At 45.3% G+C, this 21,862-nt stretch overlaps 1 protein-coding gene across 1 annotated transcript in view; it reads left to right on the top strand.

Moving 5' to 3' along the window:
* The window catches only part of LOC143973859 (cysteine-rich hydrophobic domain-containing protein 2-like), a 34,962-nt gene that overhangs the window by 8,588 nt on the left and 4,512 nt on the right, over positions 1 to 21,862 (top strand). Inside the window, exons 2-5 of the mRNA XM_077474766.1 lie at positions 735 to 789; positions 4,549 to 4,704; positions 9,159 to 9,215; positions 9,302 to 9,361. Of these exons, the coding sequence (XP_077330892.1) occupies positions 735 to 789; positions 4,549 to 4,704; positions 9,159 to 9,215; positions 9,302 to 9,361 (328 nt within the window). The remainder of the gene's footprint in view (positions 1 to 734; positions 790 to 4,548; positions 4,705 to 9,158; positions 9,216 to 9,301; positions 9,362 to 21,862) is intronic.

Raw genomic sequence — 21,862 nt, 5'->3', positions numbered from 1 at the left:
GGACAGGCCCTTAAAGCTGACCCTGACCTGGGATCCTCTAGCCTTCGCAGTAAATGCTCGGATTATTCCTTGGGTTCAATTCCAGCTGGTCTATGCCTTCCCTCTGGTGAAGTTCCTCTTGACTACTGTGAAAGATGGGGAATAAAAGGGTCCTCCTCCTATTGTACCTAATGTGGTCTCCTCTTTCCACTATAATGAGGATATTGTCCTTACTTCCCTTTTGTGCTGCTCCAAAAACAGGACAAAGAAATTGCCTTTTGGATGTGGCTACAGCTGTCCGTCTACTTGGCCACCATGGCCTCCTTTTGCAAGACCGTGTCCCTTTTTGTTCTACCTGGAGGTCCTAATAGAGGACACCCTGCTTACCACTCCACCATTATCAGGTAGATCAGACAGCTCATATTTAGGGCCTGTGCCTTTAAGGAAGATACCCGTTTTACATCCAGACCAATTTCACCAGGGCTCTTGGGGTCCCCTAGGCTGTTCAGCATAAAGCATTTGTATTCCAGGTTTGGAGTGATGTCACCTGATCCTCTGTTCACACGTTTTGAGCTGTGACACCACCCATAGGCTTCCATGGCCCATCTGTTGGTGCTCCATCCTCTCCCCTGAAGCTGCATTGGCTGACACAGGGGAGCCGGATCATGTGGCTGGACTGGTCTCATATAGCATATTAATAAGTTGTTGTTTTTAATGTTTCATTTAAACTTAATATGTATTTTTCCTTCTTTCAGGTTTGGTCTAAGCAACAAATTCGATGCAGAATTCCCTTCGGTTTTGACCGGAAAGGTAAGAATTTTTTTTCAGAAAACTTTGTGAAAGCATGAAGGGGGGTGGTTACTAGAGATGGACTCGGGCGTGTTCAGGAGCCCAACTGCCCGATCCTGCCAGCAAGCTGACACTGCACACCGCTGATAACCGGCAGTGAGACATTTCAGCATCTGTGCAGCTACAGATCGGGGAAATGTCTCACTGCCTGTGATTAGGAGTGTGCAGTGTCTGCTTCCTGGTGGGATCCCCAACATATAAGCCAATCCCTCGTGGTCATGAGCATTACTATTAAAATAAGCACACTTTATTTACAATAGGCGTCCCAAGATGTCTGCTCTTACTTGTCTTTCTAAAACTGGATTTGCTTATTATTAGCCCTAGGCAAGCCAATTGATAATTAAAATGTGCTTGGGTAAAAAACGTTTTTACGTGAATGATGGCATGTTGTGCAAGTGTGATGCCCCCTCCCCCCACGCTGACAAGAGGCATCTTTTACTTCCTGCATGAGAAACTTATGAGTACAGTAAAGTGTCACTGAAATACAAAACTAGTCTGCTTTTACTGGATTTCAAGCTATGAAGTGTGTGATGGTGGCAAATTGTTACATTGGGTTTTCAGTCATTTTTTTAATTTGATTTGAGTCTCTTCTTTCTTTTTCTTTCTTTTTCTTTTTCTTTTTCTTTTTCTTTTTCTTTTTCTTTTTCTTTTTCTTTTTCTTTTTCTTTTTCTTTCTTTCTTTCTTTCTTTCTTTCTTTCTTTCTTTCTTTCTTTCTTTCTTTCTTTCTTTCTTTCTTTCTTTCTTTCTTTCTTTCTTTCTTTCTTTCTTTCTTTCTTTCTTTCTTTCTTTTTCTTTCTTTCTTCTTTTTCTTTCTTTCTTTTTCTTTCTTTCTTTCTTTCTTTTTCTTTCTTTCTTTCTTTTTCTTTCTTTCTTTCTTTTTCTTTCTTTCTTTCTTTTTCTTTCTTTCTTTCTTTTTCTTTCTTTTTCTTTCTTTCTTTTTCTTTCTCTTTCTTTCTTTCTTTTTCTTTCTCTTTCTTTCTTTCTTTTTCTTTCTCTTTCTTTCTTTCTTTCTTTTTCTTTTTCTTTCTCTTTCTTTCTTTCTTTTTCTTTCTTTCTTTCTTTCTTTCTTTCTTTTTCTTTCTTTCTTTCTTTCTTTCTTTCTTTCTTTCTTTCTTTCCCATATGTCATCATAAGTGATAACATTTCTACCTTGTATGTACAGTTGATGCCATTGGTCCGAACAGGAAAACTCCTCCTTTTTTATTTGCACTGAGGAATAATTTTTTTTTTTTTTTTAATATGTATTCAACATAATTGGGCTACCTGAAGATTTATAATCAAACTGCCCTAACATGATCCAAGTGACTGAAAGTGAGTAGATAAACCTCTAGGGAAGACACCATAGTTTCCTGCCAACTGCACTCGCCCAATAGATGTTCTATAGTGAGATAAGCCTACAGTTCAGAGGTGTAAGTCGTAAAATTTCTCTAGTATTGTTAGTGGAGATGAAAGGTGATTGATGGGGTGGTAGTGGTTTTGTTTGACTTTTTAACAATCCAGATCTTGCCTGCTGGGCTTTGCTTAGTTTTTCTGTTTGTTGCCCTTATTGCATCCTGTCGTAAAATATTATGATCCTTTTTAGTGTTTGAAAGAAAAGCAGATGCCTAAGGGAAATAATGTCTTCACATTGTAGTAAAGCACAACACATATTAAGGCCTTATCTGTTTTTTATAGGAAAAAAAAAAAGGGTGAGAAAGTAGACTCTAAACAGACCGTTTAGACATTATTAGTTTTCTATATATTACATATATATTTGCATACAAAATTTAACCAATCCCTGTAAGCTTGAGTGCCATTACATGACTGTGATCTGAGATCTTTAACCACTTAAGCCCCGGACCAATTTGCAGCCAAAGGACCAGGCCCCTTTTTGCGATTCAGCACTGCGTCGCTTTAACTGACAATTGCGCGGTCGTGCGACATGGCTCCCAAACAAAATTGACATCCATTTTTTTTTCCTCCCCACAAATAGAGCTTTCTTTTGGTGGTATTTGATCACCTCTGCAGTTTTTATTTTTTGGGCTATAAACAAAAATAGAGCGACAATTTTGAAAAAAATGCAATATTTTTTACTTTTTGCTATAATAAATATCCCCAAAAAATATATAAAAAAAAATAAAATTTTTCCCTCAGTTTAGGCGGATACGTATTCTTCTACATATTTTGGGTAAAAAAAAATGCAATTGGCTATTATTGATTGGTTTGTGCATAGATAGACTAGCTTCCATAAGGGACCTATTTGAAAACCAAAAACTATAATATCCCGAACAACGATTTGTTTAAAAACCTCTGAATAAGGCATTCCTTAAACAACCTTCCTTGGTCGGACAATACCCTAGCTGCGGAAATTGTATGCTTTTAGGAATGTACGGTACACAGCCCACTACCAAAGGGGGTATTTTCTTTTATCTACTGAATTCCCTAATATCTCAACAGAAGCTCTCATCTAAGTTATAGCGTTTACAAAATAGGGGATAGTTTCATAGCATATTTATTTATTTATTTTTCCTAGTAATGGTGGCAATCAGCGATTTTTATTTATTTATTGTGACTGCGACATTATGGCTGACACATCAGACATTTTTGACACATTTTTGGGACCATTGTCATTTATACAGCAATCGGTGCTATTTAAATGCACTGACTCCTGTGTAAATGACACTGGCAGTGAAGGAGTTAACCACTAGGGGGCAGTGTAGGTGTTATGTATGACGTTGTGTGTTTTTTTTATTGTAGAGGGCGTGGCCTGGTATGTGACGTCACGGATCGTCTTTTCTTATATCAGGGAACAGACGATCAGTGACAGCCACAGTAGAAAGCACGGGGGAGAGGTTTGTTTACACAGACTTCTCGTTCTTCAGCTCTGTGACCCAATCGCGGGACACCAGCGGCGATCGGGTCCTGCGACCACGGTCACGGAGCTCAGGACCGGGTCGGGAGCGCGACGGGCTCCGGACCCACGGCTGGGCACTTAAAGAGCAACGTACAGATACGTGCTTGTGCCCAGCCGCGCCATTCTGCAGACGTACATCGGTGTGAGGCGGTCCTTAAGTGGTTAAAGGCTCTGTCCAGCCGTTGCTCCGAAGAATGGAGATTGTTGTAAATCACACCATATGTCAGTTTCAGTGGACTAGAAATGCCTAATTTTTGAAAAGGCAGCCTGCATCTAGCAGTGGTTGGGAAAGAGCTGGTTTTGAGTAAGAAATTATTGTGCAGCTTTATGTAAATTTTGAAGCTGACCATACACTGTGTGAATTTCAGATGGTTCCTGAGGAACGGGCCAAAATTCTCTCAGTTGGTAGCCCCAGGTAGGTTGGTAGGTCTCACTTTCTTTAATAGAAGTCAATCATTCTATTGACTTTTGTTGAAGGAGCCTGCTGGAAAAATTTTCGTAAGGCGGCGGTTGCAACTAGTCATATGCAGTCACTGAATATTTTTAACAGCTGGTGGGGCCGTTTCTTAAAATACAAGAGCCACAGCGGGAGATTCATTTATCTGCACTGTGTAACGTGGATGGAGGAATCTGTTAAAGTAGAAAATAAAAATTAGAGATTTAATACTCGGAAGCTGTTCTGTAGTGTATGTTGGCCGTTTTTTCTATTCATATTTTTGCAAGTAGATTATAGCCATGTCATTTTTTTTTTTTGTGTGTAATGAATTAGGTAAGTTGGTGACACTTTTAGCTATGTCTTAAAAATGTTATGTTTTTATCCTTCCAGGTTGCTCCAGAGGAGTTTAAAATCAGTATTGGTCGTGTAAATACCTGTTTGAGAAAGAATCTCCCCCTCAATGTGAAATGGCTGCTATGTGGCTGTATCTGCTGCTGTTGTACATTAGGCTTCAGTTTGTGGCCTGTTATATGCCTGAATAAAAGGGTTAGTAATCTTATAATTTTACTAGTGTGAAACAATGGGGGTTTACCTCTGTACAGAGAGAAATAAAACATGAAAGACAAAACCAGATAAAATTCCCTGCTCAACTCGCCAACCAGTCTGCTTACCAACCAATTTAACCCGTCCAACAGTGTGCGTTTAAAAACAGGGGTTTAGTTAACACACATTTCCAAATATAAATTTAGGAGACTTTCTACATTTTATAAGGGTTAGGACTGCAGGGTCCTAATACAGGGTGCTGCGAAGGGGCCTTGCAACTTGCTCATGGGTTAGCACTAGAGGTCGACCGATATGGGTTTTTCTCTGGCCGATGCCGATATTTAGAAATCATGGCGGCCGATAGCCGATATATGATGCCGATTTTTTTTTTTTTGGGCCGATATGTTAGGCCGATTTTATTTATTTATTTTTTTCCTTTTTTTTATTTTTTAATCCCCCTTGATCTAACACACCTTTCCCACTGGGGCGTTTTTCAGGCGCTTTTGGGCTAAAAATAGCGCCTGTAAAATGGCTCCCCTGCAGTCTGTGTGAAACTTTCATGCGCTGGCAGGATCTTAAAAAAAAAAGTCCTGCAAGCAGCACGTTTGGAGTGGTGTATACCGCTCCTCCACCACTCCTGCCCATTGATATGAATGGGCACCACTGCTGAAGCGCATGCAATGCGATTTGGCAGCAGTGCTTCATGGGCGCATTTAAGCTCTTCCTTGGCCGCTAGCTGGGTTATATGTGCCCCACTAGCAGCCAAATAGCACCGCTAAAATGATGGTAAAGAGCCGCTAAAACTTGCGTTTTACCATCAACGCCTGCCCGCTCCAGTGTGAAAGCGGCCTTCATAAGTGATACAGAAAATTTCTTACATTTAAACATTTATTAAACAAAACAAACCTCCAATCAGTTTACTTGTATGTATGATTTAGATAAAAAAAAAAAAACCTATATATTAAATAAAAACAGGTAGTCAAAACTTTTGTACGAAAAAAAAAAAAAAATGGGCTAACTTTACTGTTTTTATTTTATTTTTATTTTTTAAATAGTGTATTTTTTTCCTAAAAAAAAATGCATTTGAAAGACCTCTGTGCAAATGCCGTGTGACATAAAATATTGCAACAACCGCTATTTTATTCCCTAGGATCTCTGCTAAAAAAACTATATATAATTTTTGGGGGGGTCTAAGTGATTTTCTGGCAGAAAATACAGGATTTTTACTTGTAAGCAACAAGTGTCAGAAAAGATTTAGGCCTCATGCACACGAGACGCAGATGAAACCTCTGTTAAAAAAAAAGCTGAAACGCGCGTTTTGCCGCGTTTGCATGCCGCGTTTAGATGCGTTTGCGTTTAAACGCGTTTATAAAGATAACATCATGTAGACCCTCCCCAAGCTCTCAAAGCATTTTTTTTAACTATTTCTGCTATTTTGATCAGAGTGAGCAGCAGCAGCATAGAGAGCAGTTGTACACTTGCATTTGCCGTGTCACTTGCCACGGCACCTGCCACAAGTTGTGGATTGTCCACTTGCCACGTCACTTGCCACAAGTTGGGGATTGTCCACTTGCCACATCACCTGCCACGTCACCTGCCACAAATTATGGATTGTCCACTTGCCACGTCACTTGCCACATCACCTGCCACGTCACTTGCCACGAGATGTGGATTGTCCACTTTCCACGTCATCTGCCATGCCACCTGCCACCAGCTGTGGATTGTCCACTTGCCACGTCACCAGCCACATCACCTGCCACAAGTTGTGGATTGTCCACTTGCCATGTGACTTGCCACATCACCTGCCACGTCACTTGCCACGAGATGTTGATTGTCCACTTGCCACGTCACTTGCCACGTCACCTGCCACGTCACTTGCCACGTCAGCTGCCACGTCACTTGCCACAAGATGTGGATTGTCCACTTGTCACATCACCTGCCACATCACTTGCCACATCACTTGCCACATCACCTGCCACGTCACCTGCCACAAGTTGTGGATTGTCCACTTGCCACGTCACTTGCCACATCACCTGCCACGTCACTTGCCACAAGATGTGGATTGTCCACTTTCCACGTCACCTGCCATGCCATCTGCCACAAGTTGTGGATTGTCCACTTACCACGTCACCAGCCACATCACCTGCCACAAGTTGTGGATTGTCCACTTGCCACGTCCCTTGCCACGTCCCTTGCCACGTCCCTTGCCACGTCACCTGCCACAAGTGGATTGTCCACTTGCCACATCACTTGCCACATCACCTGCCACAAGTTGTGGATTGTCCACTTGCCACGTCACTTGCCACATCCCCTGCCACAAGTGAATTGTCCACTTCCCACATCACTTGCCCCATCACCTGCCACAAGTTGTGGATTGTCCACTTGCCACGTCACCTGACACAAGTTGTGGATTGTCCACTCGCCACGTCACTTGCCACATCACCTGCCACAAGTGGATTGTCCACTTGCCACGTCACTTGCCACGTCCCCTGCCACAAGTGGATTGTCCACTTGCCACGTCACTTGCCACGTCACCTGCCACAAGTTATGGATTGTCCACTTGCCACGTCACATGCCAGTCACCTGCCACAAGTTGTTGATTTTCCACTTGCCACGTCACCTGCCAAGTCACTTGCCGCGTCACCTGCCAGGTCACTTGCCACGTCACCTGCCACAAGTTGTGGATTGTCCACTTTCCACGTCACTTGCCACAAGTTGTGGATTGTCCACTTGCCACATCACTTGCCACCTGCCATGTCACTTGCCACAAGTTGTGGATTGTCCACTTGCAATTGCAATTGTTATAAATATTTTTCTAATGGTTTTTTCATCATTTGCAATCATTTTTGAGATTTTTAATGTAAAAAAAAAGGTCACCTTTAAAAACGCATATAAACGCAAACGCGGCTAAACGCGGGTGCCGCGTTTAGCCGCGTTTTGCGTCTGAAACGCAGAAATTTTTGCTTCTGGAAAAACGAGATTAAACGCAACTGCATATAAACGGAAAAAAACTAGACTGTGTGCATGGACACATAGGATAACATTGAATGAGTTCAGGTGCAGTTGAAAAAACTGTCCAACTGCATCTGAACGCGCGTTTAACTGCGTCTCGTGTGCATGAGGCCTTAGTCTTTAAATGGTTAAACTGAGAACTTCTACACACAGAGATGACTTCATTCATTGAAGTGTAAACATTGTATCATTCTGTTCTTTTCTTGGCAGCCTGCCCAGAGAGGAGGAAAGGGTTGCTATGACGACTCAGGCAACTTACACTGACTGAAATGACTTCTGTAATAGAAAAGTCCCGCTGTAGTTCTAAATCGGCCGATGCCGATTATTTAAAAAACGGCAAATATCGGCCGATATATCGGTCGACCTCTAGTTAGCACACATTTGTAAACTAAACCCCTGTTTTTAACGCATACTGTTGGACGGGTTTATTCGGTTGGTAAGCAGACTGGTTGGTGAGTTGAGCTGGGAATTTCCTCTGCTTTTGTCTTAAATGCGTTGCCCTTCCATGTGCTCGTTGCTGTGATGGCCAGGTATAGGTGGGGGCAGGGGCCATCTGTTTGTTGTGGGAGAAATAAAACATGCCCTGCATTTTTGTAGAAATGTGTTTTTTTTTTTTTTTTTTATTTTTTTTTTTTTTTTTTATATGGTGTGTGTATGTCTTTGTGCTTTTTAAACTACAAAAAAATTTCACTGAGCCCTGGTTCAGGGCACAAGATTCACTGCATTTCCCCACATTGCAATGCTTGGCAGTTGCATTGGGTCCATGCAATCTGCTGCAGGTGTCAGTGTTAGATTACCGACACCAGCGAAACAGATTGCAAAATCGCATGGGTATGAGCACCCATGTGATGCGATTCAGGTTCGGGGATGAGAAGGGTCCTGCACCATTTTGGTGCGGATGTGATGCTATTTGAGCCATACAAAATGTATGGCTCAATATGCACCGCACAAACATCACATTTGATGTGCACAGGAACGCGGTGCGAATCACATGCATACAGACAGTAGTCCAGGGGCTTGCATATTCTGGAACAGACTTATTCAAAATTTTTTTGGGGTGGGGGTCCCCTTTGAATCCATACTGGACCTGGGGGGGATCCCACGTTGTTTAGGACGCTTCCCGGCCCTCTCCTTGGCAACCAGCTATATGCAGTGCAAACGAAAAAAAAAAAACACAACACAGCAAGCACTGAAGAAATGCTCAAAAGCAACATACATAGATGTGAATCGAGCCTAAGTTCTATATAAATCAGAGCCTTATTTAAAAAGCTGTTGGCATTCTTTGGTTTCTGCTAATATAGCTCCTTTTTAGAATGCTGAGTTGGGCTTCAAGATACTGTATTATGTTGTTTAACAATACTATACATACTGACTGCTATACTAAAATATATGACTATGTTCAATCAAATCATGACCACATTTCTTTTTTTCTTTTGTTTTGTTAGACAAGGAGATCTATTCACAAACTCTTGGACTGGGAGAATAACAGATTATATCACAAGGTAAATTAAATGGTCTTTAGAAAATGGTGACTTAGCTGGCACAAATATAAAAATAGCTTTTTATTAACGTATTAATTGTTCCTTAGCTTGGCTTGCACTGGAAACTGAGCAGAAGGAAATGTGAATCAAACAATATGATGGAATATGTGAGTATGTGTTTTTCATACACAGAGAAATGGAGAAGAAGTTTGGGACCATTTTTTATTTATTTTTTAATCATGGTTACCTAGGGGGAATAATGCATCTGTCCCCTGCTGGCTCGAAGACTAAGACCCAAACAATCGACCACCGCCTATCACTCCGTTCTCGGCTCCCTTAGCCTCTAGAGAGCTGGTGACTGTTAGTCATTGCTGTCTGCTCTGTTGTCCATTCTCTCCCCCCCCCCCGGCGCCCCACGCTCTCTGGGGCAAAGGGCTGTGGAGGGGGTGGGAACCGGGTGCTGGTCCTGGCACGTGGTTGCGATCTTGCCTGAATCGGCTGTGTGATATCAGCCCGCTGTCTGCTGAAGACGGGTCACAGGAATGCAGTACAGACTGCACTCTTGTGATCTATAGGAGAAGTGCAGCCAAACAAGCTTTGGCTTTACTCCTTTAAAAAACCTATTGGTGTAAACTTTGTGCTGGTCACTCATTACCCCAGGGTGGGTAATTTCATAATCTTCTGTGTTAGAAAAATTAATTATTTTGAAACCTTGTTCCTCATGCCCACTACTAGATGTTTAGCCCCTGTGCCCGAGACAATGGCATTTTTGGGTGGAAGGCACAAGTGCACTACCTAAATCTACTGCCAGCAGCCTGTAAAAGTCTGAGAAGCTGAAAGCTGCTGCAGAAACATTCTGTGAATCGGTAGGGGGAGAGAGGTGAGCAAACTGGTTTCTGTGTATGAGAGCAGCACTTCTAAATGCTCTTGCTATGCTTCTGGGCCTAAATGAATGTGTAATTACTACAGTAATAACAATCTTAACGTGGCATACATTTTGTAATACTTCTATTTAGACTGCAGATTAAAAAGTATTTGCCTGTTCACATCAGCAACCACGTTCTAACAGGTCTGCTGGTAAGGTTTACCTTCCTTTATTTTATTTTTATTCTCCTTTTAAATGTTGCAAGGTAGTGTGTGCCAATACTCTGCAGTGAAAAAATGGTGCATGTTGTGTTTTTTTTTTTTTTTTTTTTTTTTTTCAGTGAACACCACTACAATGCAGTGGTGTGAACTGCGCACACAGGACACAAGTCAAATTGCCTTGTGTATGAAGTGGGGTGTGTTGGGCAAGGTTGCTCAGCACAGCACTATACATTGTGGTGGAATTGGCCCCTAATGAGTCTCTGACCAGGAAAAAGCATTTTGCTTGTCCTGATGCATTAATTGTTCTTGCCTCTGAATTTCCACAGAATTGAAGGAAGGATAAAGACAATAGTCCAGGGGCTTGCATATTCTAAAACAGACTTATTTACAGACCTCCCAGCTACAAAAATTGAGACCAAAATTGTTTAACGTTTATTTAGAGAGCTAAATGTTTCTGGAATTGGGGACCAATAGGCAGGACAGATTTTTAGATGGTTTTGGGTGTAGGACTCACAAGGTTTTGAAGCCAAAATTGCTATGAAGGCACTGAATTTAGAAACGTTTTCCAATTATAAACTATTCAAGGACTGAGTTTATATTGTGAAAGGAAATGTAATGCTTCTCGCATTTGATTTGGATTTGTAAAAACCTGAGGGCAAACTATGGTTTTGGCAAGTGTAAGGCCTCATCCACGTGGAGCTTAAAAAAAAAAAAAAAAATAGGCGCTTCTACAGGCGCTCATATGTGATTTATGTGCATGAACCCGAACGTAATTCTATCCCAGTGGGCAGAATAAATTAACCACTTGCCACTAGGGTTGCCACCTCACCAGTTTAAACCCAAACACATATTAAGTACACAGGTTCTGAGGCTAATTTAATGCAGATAAGTCACCAAGTGAGTTTCATTTACCACCTTAATCAGCCACAGAACCCGTGTAATTCATATGTGTTCGGTTTTAAAGGGATGAGGTGACAACCCTACTTGCCACCCAGGCCAATTCTGACATTTCTCTCCTACATGTAAAAATCATCTTCTACGAGCAGACGCTCGTAGACTGATACTGGTGCCAAACTTCGGTACTTAAAAATCCCCATAGGTTACATGTTTTGAGTTGGAAGTCTAGTGCTAGCATTATTGCTCTCGCTCTAACATTTGTGGTGATACCTCACGTGTGGTTTTAATGGCGTTTAAATATGTGGGCGCGAGCACGCAGGGACAGGGTCGCTTTACAATTTTTAATTTTTTACTTTTATCGTACATCACGGGACACAGAGCAGCTATAGTAATTATTATCCGGGTTATACGCCGTCTACACTGGTTTAGCAGATATTTTTACTAAAAGACAGTCACAGCTGTCTACGGCGCATGCACACGATCGCCGTTAGCAGCATGCCGCCGCTAACGGCAATATGCCGTTAGTGGAGGCTCCTGTGCGCAAGCGCGGGAGTGACGTCATCGCTGCTCCGGCGCTGTGAGTGGCCGGAGCAGCGATACCTGGAAGAAGATGGATGCTCTGGACTACTTGGGACAGCGGTGACATCGCTGGCTCCTGTGTCAGGTAAGTGACACATAATGGGCTACTATGCGATGCATAGTAGTCCATTATCTTTTACCTTTGCAGGGAGACAAAGGAAGTAAACCCATGAGGGTTTACTTCCTCTTTAAGGGAGCCTGCCGCTACAGTTTGAGGTAACTTCTCTTGGACCTGTAGACTATTGGTGGTGCCACTGGTAACTCTGAGGGTCTGGTTTCTTCTGTCTGGTGGTGGTTGCGGGGAGCACCATTGATGGCGTTGATCGGTCGTTGCAGTAGCAGTAAGACATGGTCCATCTGTCTTTTAGGAAACTATCTCGAGAAAACCGAAACGTTCAAACCCGCCAGGCCAGAAGAAATGCCCCTCATGCAAAAATCCACTGCGAGAATCTTGGCAAAAAGCCTTGTGTAGATCATGTATTAAAGATCTGGTTGAGGAGGAATCCTCCCAACAGTACAGGGATCTTTTTCCCCAATCGTCTTTCAGGACAGCCACCTTTTGAGAGACACTGGCTCCTCCCCTCTTAGGAAACACCGCCTTCATTTTCATGATTTAAGCCTCCTCCCTTCGTTCCTCAGTTATGGTGTTTCCTCCGGTGGGGAGACATCGCTAAGGAACCTTAGCTGAATTCGGTCGGTGAGACTGAAGCTATCCGAGCGGAGCCCCGGCCCCACTCGGTTACCCGACAGTCTGATCAGCGGGGAGCTGAAGCGTTCGTACTGTCTATACACCCTAAACTTCGCTTGGGGAAAGCAGGAAGTTTTACAGGGTCGTCCGTCCGTTCACCCGCGGGTGTTTTAACGGAACAGGCAGTCCGGTCGGCTGGGGAAGCTGAACTTTTGACTGACCTTTTTCTCTATACGCACTCCAATCTTCGCTTGGGGAAAGCAGGAAGTTTTTGGGGAGGTTCATCCCTGCGTTTCGCCCAGTGGGGCGCTGCAACGAGGACGTCCAAGGCCCCCCTGTGTATCCAGTCGGCTGGGAGCCAGAGGCCGGACCGGTTGGCGGGCGACGTCAATTCCGGTGGGGGCGGACCTCTTCGTTGGATCCGCGTCTTCCGGTTCCGGACGCGGCACGTGGAGGGGAACCTAGCGTTCGGCTGGTGCAGCCTCTCTTTCTGCAGTTGCACAGGTAGCTGTTGGAGGCACGTTCGTACCACTCTTCCTCAACAGGAGAATGTCCAAAGCAGTGGCTTCAGGAGCTCCAGGAGTAACGGCACCAGCCACTCAAAGGTAAAAGCCCTGGCGAGGGGTTCCCTTACCTTACAACCAGTAGCTCCACTGGTGTTTTTTCCCCCTAGGTGGTCGGGGGGGAAGGGCAGTGCGTCTGGGATCCAGATGGAGATTGATCCTAGGGGAGGGCACTCCCTGTGGTCCTCTTAAGTAGTGCTGGTGTTTCTTCTTTTTTTAGGATTTTTTGCTGCTCTTTTATCTCTAGGTCTCTGAAGGACATGAGCAAGTCTCCCCTTGGTTCTAGGAGGGAGCGTCCTTCATATAGAGCCTCTTTGGGGGAATCCCTGGTTCAAAGGCACTTGGTAAAGAGTGTATTGAAGCACCGGATAGCTCAGTCAGACCTTTAACCTAAGGTTCCAGTGGCCTCAGAGGGTTCAGGTCCCTGTTTGAGCGCCATCAGGAAACAGGCAGCAGAACACGGTGCATATCTGGCGGCTTCTGTGAAGGTTCCAGTGGCCTCAGCTCCAGAGCACTCTTTCACCAGCACAGCAGAGTGTTCCACCTAACCCGATGGATGTTCCTCCTGCAGGTTAAGGGAGAGTCTAGAGGGTTCCAGAGAGGAAGTTGAGGAAGAAGTTGACAGTGCCGTCTCAGACTCCCAAGGGAATCTGATAAAGGTGAGGGCTTGGGTGGGGAACCCAAAAGAACCCCTCGATGTAAACTTCCCCCTGGATGAAGTGGATAAGCTCTTGAGAGCTATTCATACCACTTTAGGAAGAAGGCATTGTCACCCCACGATCAGATGTACTAGGACCTGGGGGAAGCGGGTGTTCCCGGTTCATGATGTCTTGATCGATGCCATCAGGAATGGCGGGGTCCCAAAGGAAAACCTTTCTTTTCTGGTGCATTAAAGCAAAGGTTTTTTCTTGGGCGGAAGAGGAAGCTCTTGTCTGGAATAGAATCTCCCAGGTTAGAGACTACCTTTCTTCAGATGTCCAGGCATACTGACCTGTCCTCGGGGACATGGGAATACTTTCAGACCCTATGTTTGAAATGATGGACTCACTTCTGAAGGATGCATGGGCTTTTTCTCTTAAGAAAATATCTAAGCCTGCCATAGCGGCCACAGTGGTGGCTCATAATATGAAGTGTCGGCTTAGCCAGATTAATGCATGAAGCAATGACGGCAGAGGAGACTTTCTATCCTCCTTTCCCATGCTGCTTAAGGTGTTGGCATACGCTGCTTCGATTCAATCCAGGCGAATGTATGCAAGATCTTCGGCTCTGACCAACTCAGCCTGGAGGGCCTCAAGGCTGAAGACATGGCAGGGGGTCAAGGCGTCCAAGGCAAAAGCTCTGTGTAATCCTTTTTTACAGGAAACCTGCTGTTTTTGCCAGGTCTTTAAGCAGTGCGAGATCGCACGGCTGATAAGTAAAAGGCCGTTTCCCTTAAGAGGAAATATAAAAAAAAAAAAAAAAAAAAGGGGGGGGGGGCCTTCCTCCCCCAGTGGGAGATGAGCACCTCCAATTAGTTTGTGATGAGGATCATCATAGGGGGTTACAGTTTGGAGTTTTCAGAACTCCCCCCTGTTTGAGACTCCTTGTCACTGAGCTGCCAAAATGTGCCCTTCTTTCCTCTTCAGGAGTTAGAGGAACAGGAAGTGGTAATACAGGTCCCAGCAGGATATATAGGAAGAGCTCCTATTCTCACATTTTTGTGGTTCACAAGCCTTTGGGAAAAAAGTTCAGGCTCATCCTGAACCTGAAACGTCTGTGTGTCTTAGTCACCTACAGATGGCTTTCGTTGGTTTTGGTCACTGGGTGAGGGCACCTCTTCCACCAAAACTGTTTCAGGGCATGGATAGTAAGGATGCATACCTGCATATTCCCATTGCAGAGAACCACCAGCGTTTCCTTAGGCTGGCAGTGATAACTTCTGTAGGGGTGCTACACCTTCAGTTCAAAGCACTTCCCTTTTGGGCTATCCCTTTCCTCCTCCTATCTTCACCAAAGTGATGGTAGAAGTTCTGGCATTCCTGCGTCTCAGGGGAGTCTCGGTGATCGTGTGTCTTGACGATCTTCTCCGGTTTGTACCTTCTCTGACGCAGTCGATTTGGGATTAACAGGTAACAAAAGACCTGTTAGTGAGCCTGGGTTGGCCTCTGAACCTAGAGAAACCCAACTTAAATTCCTTACCAGGGGGTCACCTTCCTGGGGTAGGTGCTGGGCTCAACAGAACAAAAGGTCTTCCCTCCTTGGAGAAGGTCCAGAAGATAGACAGAGCACTGTTGTTTCTCCAGGGCAACCGTCAAAAACTCAGTTAGGCAGGTTGAGTTTACTGACAGCCACGCTCCTAGCAGTTCAGTGGACAGGGTCATGTTACCGTCCTCTGTAAACTATTCATCTTGAAGGTTTGGGACCACAGTCAGGGGTCTTGGGACTCTTTGGTTTCGGTTCCAACTCAGGTAAAGAGGTCCCCTTGGGGAAAGGGAGCACGTTTGTTACAAGACCTAGAATGGAGTTTCCCAGTATCCAGGGTGGTTACAACCGATACGAACGGCTTAGGTTGGGGACACACCTAGACTCCTGTTTGGTACAGGGTACCTGGGAGAGGAAGGAATCTAAGAGATCCTCAAATTGGAGGGAGTTGAGAACAGTAGATCTGGTTCTCAGGACCTTTCAGAGTTCTCTGGAGACTTCATGTAAGAGTCATGGAAACAGTCCCTTGGCAGTGGCTTACGTCGACAGGACGGGGACTCCTGGAGCGGATCCTTATGGGTCCTAGCGAAGGCCATCCTCAGATGGGCCGAATATTAAAATCCTGTCCTTTCAGTGATCTGTTTTGAAGGAGAGCAAATCCTGATATTAGATTTCCTCAGAGCAACCAGGTTCTCAAGCAGGAGGTTCTTCGAATGGATCACCCAGAGTTGGGGGATTCCTTGGATAGACCTCTCTTTTTCTCAAGGGAAAACGCAAAGGAAGCAATCTCCTGTTCCATGAACAGGGGAGGTCGGGAGCAGACACACTAAAGCACAGAGTTAGGGTTTCTCTAAGTGCTATGCTTTCTCCCCTCCCGTTCTGATTTCTGCAGGGTCAGGGAAGTTTTCAGGTGGAGATTACTACCTGTTTTCTAATCACACCTCTTGGGCCCAGGAGGCCGTGGTTCTCCATTCTGAAGGGCCTGTCAGTGGAACCCCCCCCCCCCGGGTTTTCCCGGTCTAGGAGTGTCCCTTTTCCCAGGGTCCAGTCTGCGGTCCCCAGGTGGATTCTTGCAGCTTGGCTACTGAGAAGGAATTGCTGAAGGGCAAAGAGGTCTCAGACTGTTTAATAGCCACTCTTCTGAATTGCAGGTAAATGGAAACTCAGACCATTTTCTTGAAGGTATGGAGACGGTTCAACAGCTGATGCTCAGAGAACTCCTTCAATGTGCACAGCCTCGTAGCCGTTCTAGAGTTCCTGCAGTCAGGGGCAGATAAAGGTTTAGCCCCATAAACATTGAAGAGTCAGGTTTTCGCTTTTAGCGTATTCCTGGAAGGGCATCTAACATCAGACCTTGGTATAGTAAGGTTCTTAGAGCCTTAAGTAGGCAAAGACCAAGCCTTTGGTCGCCCCCTTTCCAGTCGGGGTCACTCATTAGTTTTACAGGTTCTCACAAAGGAACCTTTTTCAGCAATTGGAATCTGGCTGGTTATGGTTGATCACTCTCAAAACTGTGTTTTTTGTGGCGATCACTGCAGCAAGGAAAGTGAGTAAACTCGAAACCCTTTCTGTTAAGGCACTCCCTTTCCAGACCATTCAGTTTTTAAGACCATTCTGGCCTTTTTACCTAATGGTAGTCTCTAATCCTCAGAGAGTCCGAGAGATTATGCTGCCTATTTTTCGTTCAAAACCAGTGAGCGAACAGGAACACATCTTATTGGACGTTAGAAGATGTGTCCTTCATTATTTTGGTTACACAAAGCCAGTTCAGGAAGTCTGATTTACTTTTAGTGTTACTTCCAGGGGCTAGGAAGGGTTCCAAAGCCTTTAGACGTACGCTAACCAGATGATTAAGGTCAGCCATTGGGCAGACTTGCGCGGTTGGGGTATTAAAGCCTCCAGTTAGAATTAAAGCACACTCAGCCAGGACAGCGGCAACTCCGCAGACAATGTGGGCTGGTGTGTCTCCTGAACAGATCTGTAGAGCCGCAACGTGGTTCAAGTTTTCTACGTTCGTGAAGCGCTATAGATTGGATCTTCTCTCAGCCAAAGACCAAGCCCTTTGGTCACAAGGTGCTGCAAGCAGTAGGTCCCACCCTAAGACAGGGTACTCGCTTATCCTCTCAAAGGTGGCTGTCCTGAAAGACGATTGGGGAAAAATGGAATTACGTACGGTAATGTCCTTTTCCAGGAGTCTTTCAGGACAGCACCGGTTCCCACCCAAGTTTTTTGCAGATCATCGGGAACTCATTACATGAGGCCGTCAGGTAAGACTTAAAAGTTTGTTTATTTGACGTGTTCTTGTTTCTCCCCAGTTGGCCGGAGGTACTCTGGAAGAACTGAGGAACGAAGGGAGGAGGAGGCTTAAATCATGAAAATGAAGGCGGTGTTTCCTAAAAGGGGAGGAGCCAGTGTCTCTCAAAGGTGGCTGTCCTGAAAGACTCCTGGAAAAGGACATTACCGTACGTAATTCCATTTTTTCCTCAGTTTGGGAGCTTACAAGTTCCCTGAGCTCCGTTAAGACACTGCTGGTCCAGAACCCAGCAGGTCCGGGCAGTAGTTGGCAACCACCACTAAGTCCCAGGGCGTCTACCTCCAAATATGCAGAGGGTTTGGACTCGGAGGACAAGGGGGCAAGCACTCTTCCTTCCCTCAGGGATTCATGTAATGAGGTTTAAGAGGAAGATGACAGCCATGGTTCCAAGCATAAGTTGTCCTTGGAGGAAGTAGACCTTCTGAAAGCAATTTACACAACGTTGGATATTCAAGAAGAGAAGGTCCAGTTGTCAATTCATGATAAAATGTACCAGGGTCCGGACGACACCAAGTCTAGGGTCTTTCCAGTCCATAGGGTACTGTCGGATACAGTCAGGAGGGAGTGGAAGGATCCGGAAAGAGGTCCTTTCCAAGACCTTGAAAAGACGGTTTCCCTTTGACGACAAAGAATCAGAAGTTTGGAACAAAAAGCCACAGGTCGATGCCGCTTTTTCACAGGTGTCACACCGTACAGATTTAGCCTTTGAGGACATGGGGGGGGGGGGGTTCTCAAGGATGCAATGGACAAAAGGGCAGAATCCCTCTTGAAAAAGGCGTGGGATTCTGCGTCAGCTAGCCTCAAACCAGCTATGGCGTCCACAGTGGTGGCAAGAAATCTTGAATGCTGGGTGGAAAAACTAAAGAGTCGCGCTGAGGCAGGAATATCCCGGAAGGATCTTGTGGAGTCTTTTCCCTTGATCTTGAAGGCTGTAAAGTACATGGCCGACGCATCAGCCGAATCTATTAAGATGACAGCCATGTCTTCGGCCCTAGTAAATTCTGCTAGGTGGGCTGTCTGTCTAAAAACTTATTTCTGTGCTGTTCAGCAGTCCTGAAAGGGTAGGGAGGACAGCAAAAGTCGTTGGGGGGGCCCCCCAAAAGGGTAAGGGTAGAGGAGGGGTTCTCTTTGGATCCCCCTCTGATCCGCCACCAATAAAGCAAGTGACAGTCCAGTTCCAGTGGGAGGGAGGTTGTCTGCCTTCCTCCTGCAGTGGAGCGAAACATCGAGCCAATTTTTGAGGAATATTATTGCTCAGGTTTACAGTTTGGAGTTTCTGGAGCCCCTACCAAACAGGTTTTACGTTGTGACCCTTCCAAAGGACTAGGACAAAGCCTCTGCAATGACGAACCTGTTGCAGGAGGTAATTGTTCAGGTCCCGAAACATCAGGAAGGGCAAGGTTTTTACTCTTCCTGGTGAAAAAAAACCTCAGGAAAATATCAGTTGATTCTAAATCTAAAACTCTTGAATAGGTCAATCTGCTACAAACATTTTCGCATGGACATGATCCATTCAATAACAAAGCTGTTGGCCCCAAACTGCTTGATGGCATCCCTAGACCTGAGGGATGCCTATCTATATGTCCCGATTGCCCAGGCCTCCCAACGTTTCCTTCGGTTGGCAGTCAACCTGGGGACATCAATCTGGCACCTTCAGTTCAGGGCCCTGCCTTTCGGGCTCTCGTCTTCCCCCCCAGGATCTTTACAAAGATCATGGCGGAAGCCCTGGAGCCACTAAGGTTGAGAGGGATTCCTGTAATTCCATATCTGGACCTTCTGTTTTTTGCGGACTCCAGGGAGCGGCTGTTAACAAATATGCAGGTAGCACAGGTACACCTCAGAGACTTAGGATGGCTCCTCAACTTGGAGAAGTCGAACCTAGATCCAGGTCAGGAAGTGACCTTTCTGGGCTATATAATCAATTCTGTCCTCCAGAAGGTCTTCTTACCGCAGGCAAAGTTGGAAAGTCCAAATGGCAGTAAAGCAAATTCAAACAAATTATTCAGTGTCAGTCCGCTCAGCCATGGCAGTATTAGGGCTTCTCAAGGCATCGATCCCAGTGGGCCAGGTTCCACTCCAGACCACTTCAGTTGTGCCTCTTACAGACTTGGTCTCATCAGGTTTCACTGGAGAAAAAGATCAAGCTTACCTCAAAGGTGAGACGAGCTCTGTGGTGGTGGAGGGATTCAGCCAATCTAACGAGAGGCCTCCCTTGGGTTTTTCCACTAGAAAAAACGTCTAACAATGGATGCAAGTGCCTGGGGTTGGGGAGCCCATCTGGATGGACTAACGGCCCAGGGGACTTTGTTTAAGGCGGAGTCCTGGAGGTCATCAAACTGGCGAGAACTCGGGCCATTTCCCTAGCCCTCCTAGCTTTTCACCATACAGTGAAGAGGCATCATGTCCAGATCCTTTCGGACAATATGGCTGCGGTAGCATATGCCCGAAAGCAGGGGGGAACCGGGAGCAAGGGTCTTATGGATCTAGCCAATCAACTTTTCTGTTGGGCAGAGCAGAATGTAGCCTCCCTGTCGGCAATTCACCTAAAGGGCTCCCAAAATCTGTTAGCCGATCTGCTTAGCAGAAGAAGACTGATAGAAGCAGAGTGGTGCTTGAATCGGGAGGCTTTTCTGATGATTACCAAAAAGTGGAAGTTCCCTCGGGTAGACCTATTTGCCAGTCAATAGAACTCCCAGGTCCACAGGTTCTTTTCTCTTCACCGAAAAGACCAGGCCTTAGGCATAGATGCTCTAGCGCATCCATGGCACTACCACCTGTGTTATGCCTTTCCACCCTTCCCTCTAATTCCGATGGTCTTAAGAAAATTCAGGGAGGAAAGGACCAATATGAGCCTAATCGCGCCCTTCTGGCCAAAAAAGCTTTGGTTTGCAACACTACTAAACCTGGCCGCAGAGCCTCCATGGAGACTACCATTCAGGGAGGACCTTCTAATACAGGGATCAGTGGTTCATCCAGAGTCAGACGGTCTACACCTAACTGCTTGGCTTCTGAGGAAGATCTTCTAAAGGCTTAAGCTTTTTCCGACAAGCTAGTAAAAACCCTACTTTCCAGCAGAAAAGATGTGACTAGGGCCATATACCAGCAGGTATGGAAGAGGTTTAATTCCTATTGTACCTCCAAGGGCTTCCAGGTAAAAAGTGTAATTTCAGTCCTCGAATTTCTCCATGACGGAATGAAGAAAGGTTTGGCAGCCAGCACCTTAAAGACTCAGGTAGCGGCTCTTTCAGTTTACTTCGAAAAGACCATATCTAGAGAAACTCCAATTTCAAGATTTTTTTACGGCATTGGCACGAAATAGGCCAGTGTCCCTCAAAAGCTTTCCCAGTTGGGATTTATCTATTGTTTTCCAGGGTCTCATGGGGTCCCCGTTTGAACCCTTACAAGAAGCTTGTTTGAAAAATGTAGTTTTAAAGAGTGTTGCCTACGTTCTCCTCGGCTCCTGCTAATGCAGGTGAGGAAGCTTTCCATACCTTGGACGTAAGGAGGTGCCTTCTTCAATTCTTGTCAGTCACTAAGGAATTCAGAAAATCAAACGCCCTCTTTATAATATTTTTAGGCCGTCGTAAGGGAGAAAAAGCTTCTAAAAGCACTCTGGGTAGGTGGCTCAGAGGGGCAATTACAGAGGCCTACAGAGCTAAAGGTGAAATACCTCCTCAGGGATCACAGCTCATTACATGAGAGCAACGGCAGTGTCCTGGGCCGAAAGGGCCAGTGCTACGCCTGATCAGATTGGCAAGGCGGCCACGTGATCAAGCTATTCAACCTTTCTTCGATACTACAGGTTGGACTTGTTGTCAGCTGCGGATCAGGCCTTCGGCAGGAAGATGCTACAGGCAGTAGTCCCACCCTAGGGTAAGCTTCTCGGTTATCCTCTCCAGGGTTGTCCTGAAAGGCGATTTGAGAAAGACTTAGTTAGACTTACCGGTGGTGGTATTTCTAAGAGCCTTTCAGGACAACCCCTAGTTTCCCTCCCTTTTTCTAGCTTAGAATTGGTATAAGTATCTATCATGGTTGTTTGTGGTTTTTCTGTGCTTTGTTTTCCAGTATGCCAGAGGCTACAATAACTGAAGCCATGGTGGAAGAGGAGGGATTTAAAGGTCTGCAAGTGTTTCCTGAAAAAAGGGGTGGAGCTGCGCTCTCTCCAGGGTTGTCCTGAAAGGCTCTTAGAAACACCGTCACCGGTAAGCCGAACTAAGTCTTTTTTTTGCCTGGGGTGAAGCCAGGCAGTGGCACCCACAGAAACATGTGAGTGGGAGATTTTCATTTTCTTTCTCCAATCGGTAGAGGAAAGGAGTTTGGCCTTCGGCACCGTTAAATGTCAGAGTTTGTCCCTATCCAT

The sequence above is a fragment of the Lithobates pipiens genome, unplaced genomic scaffold (assembly GCF_037356315.1).
Source record: "Lithobates pipiens isolate NorthernLeopardFrog02 unplaced genomic scaffold, aLitPip1_a1.2 Scaffold_1, whole genome shotgun sequence".
Classification (NCBI taxonomy): domain Eukaryota; kingdom Metazoa; phylum Chordata; class Amphibia; order Anura; family Ranidae; genus Lithobates; species Lithobates pipiens.
The sequence above is the reverse complement of the archived record's forward strand: the minus strand, read 5'-3'. Positions and strand labels throughout refer to the sequence as shown.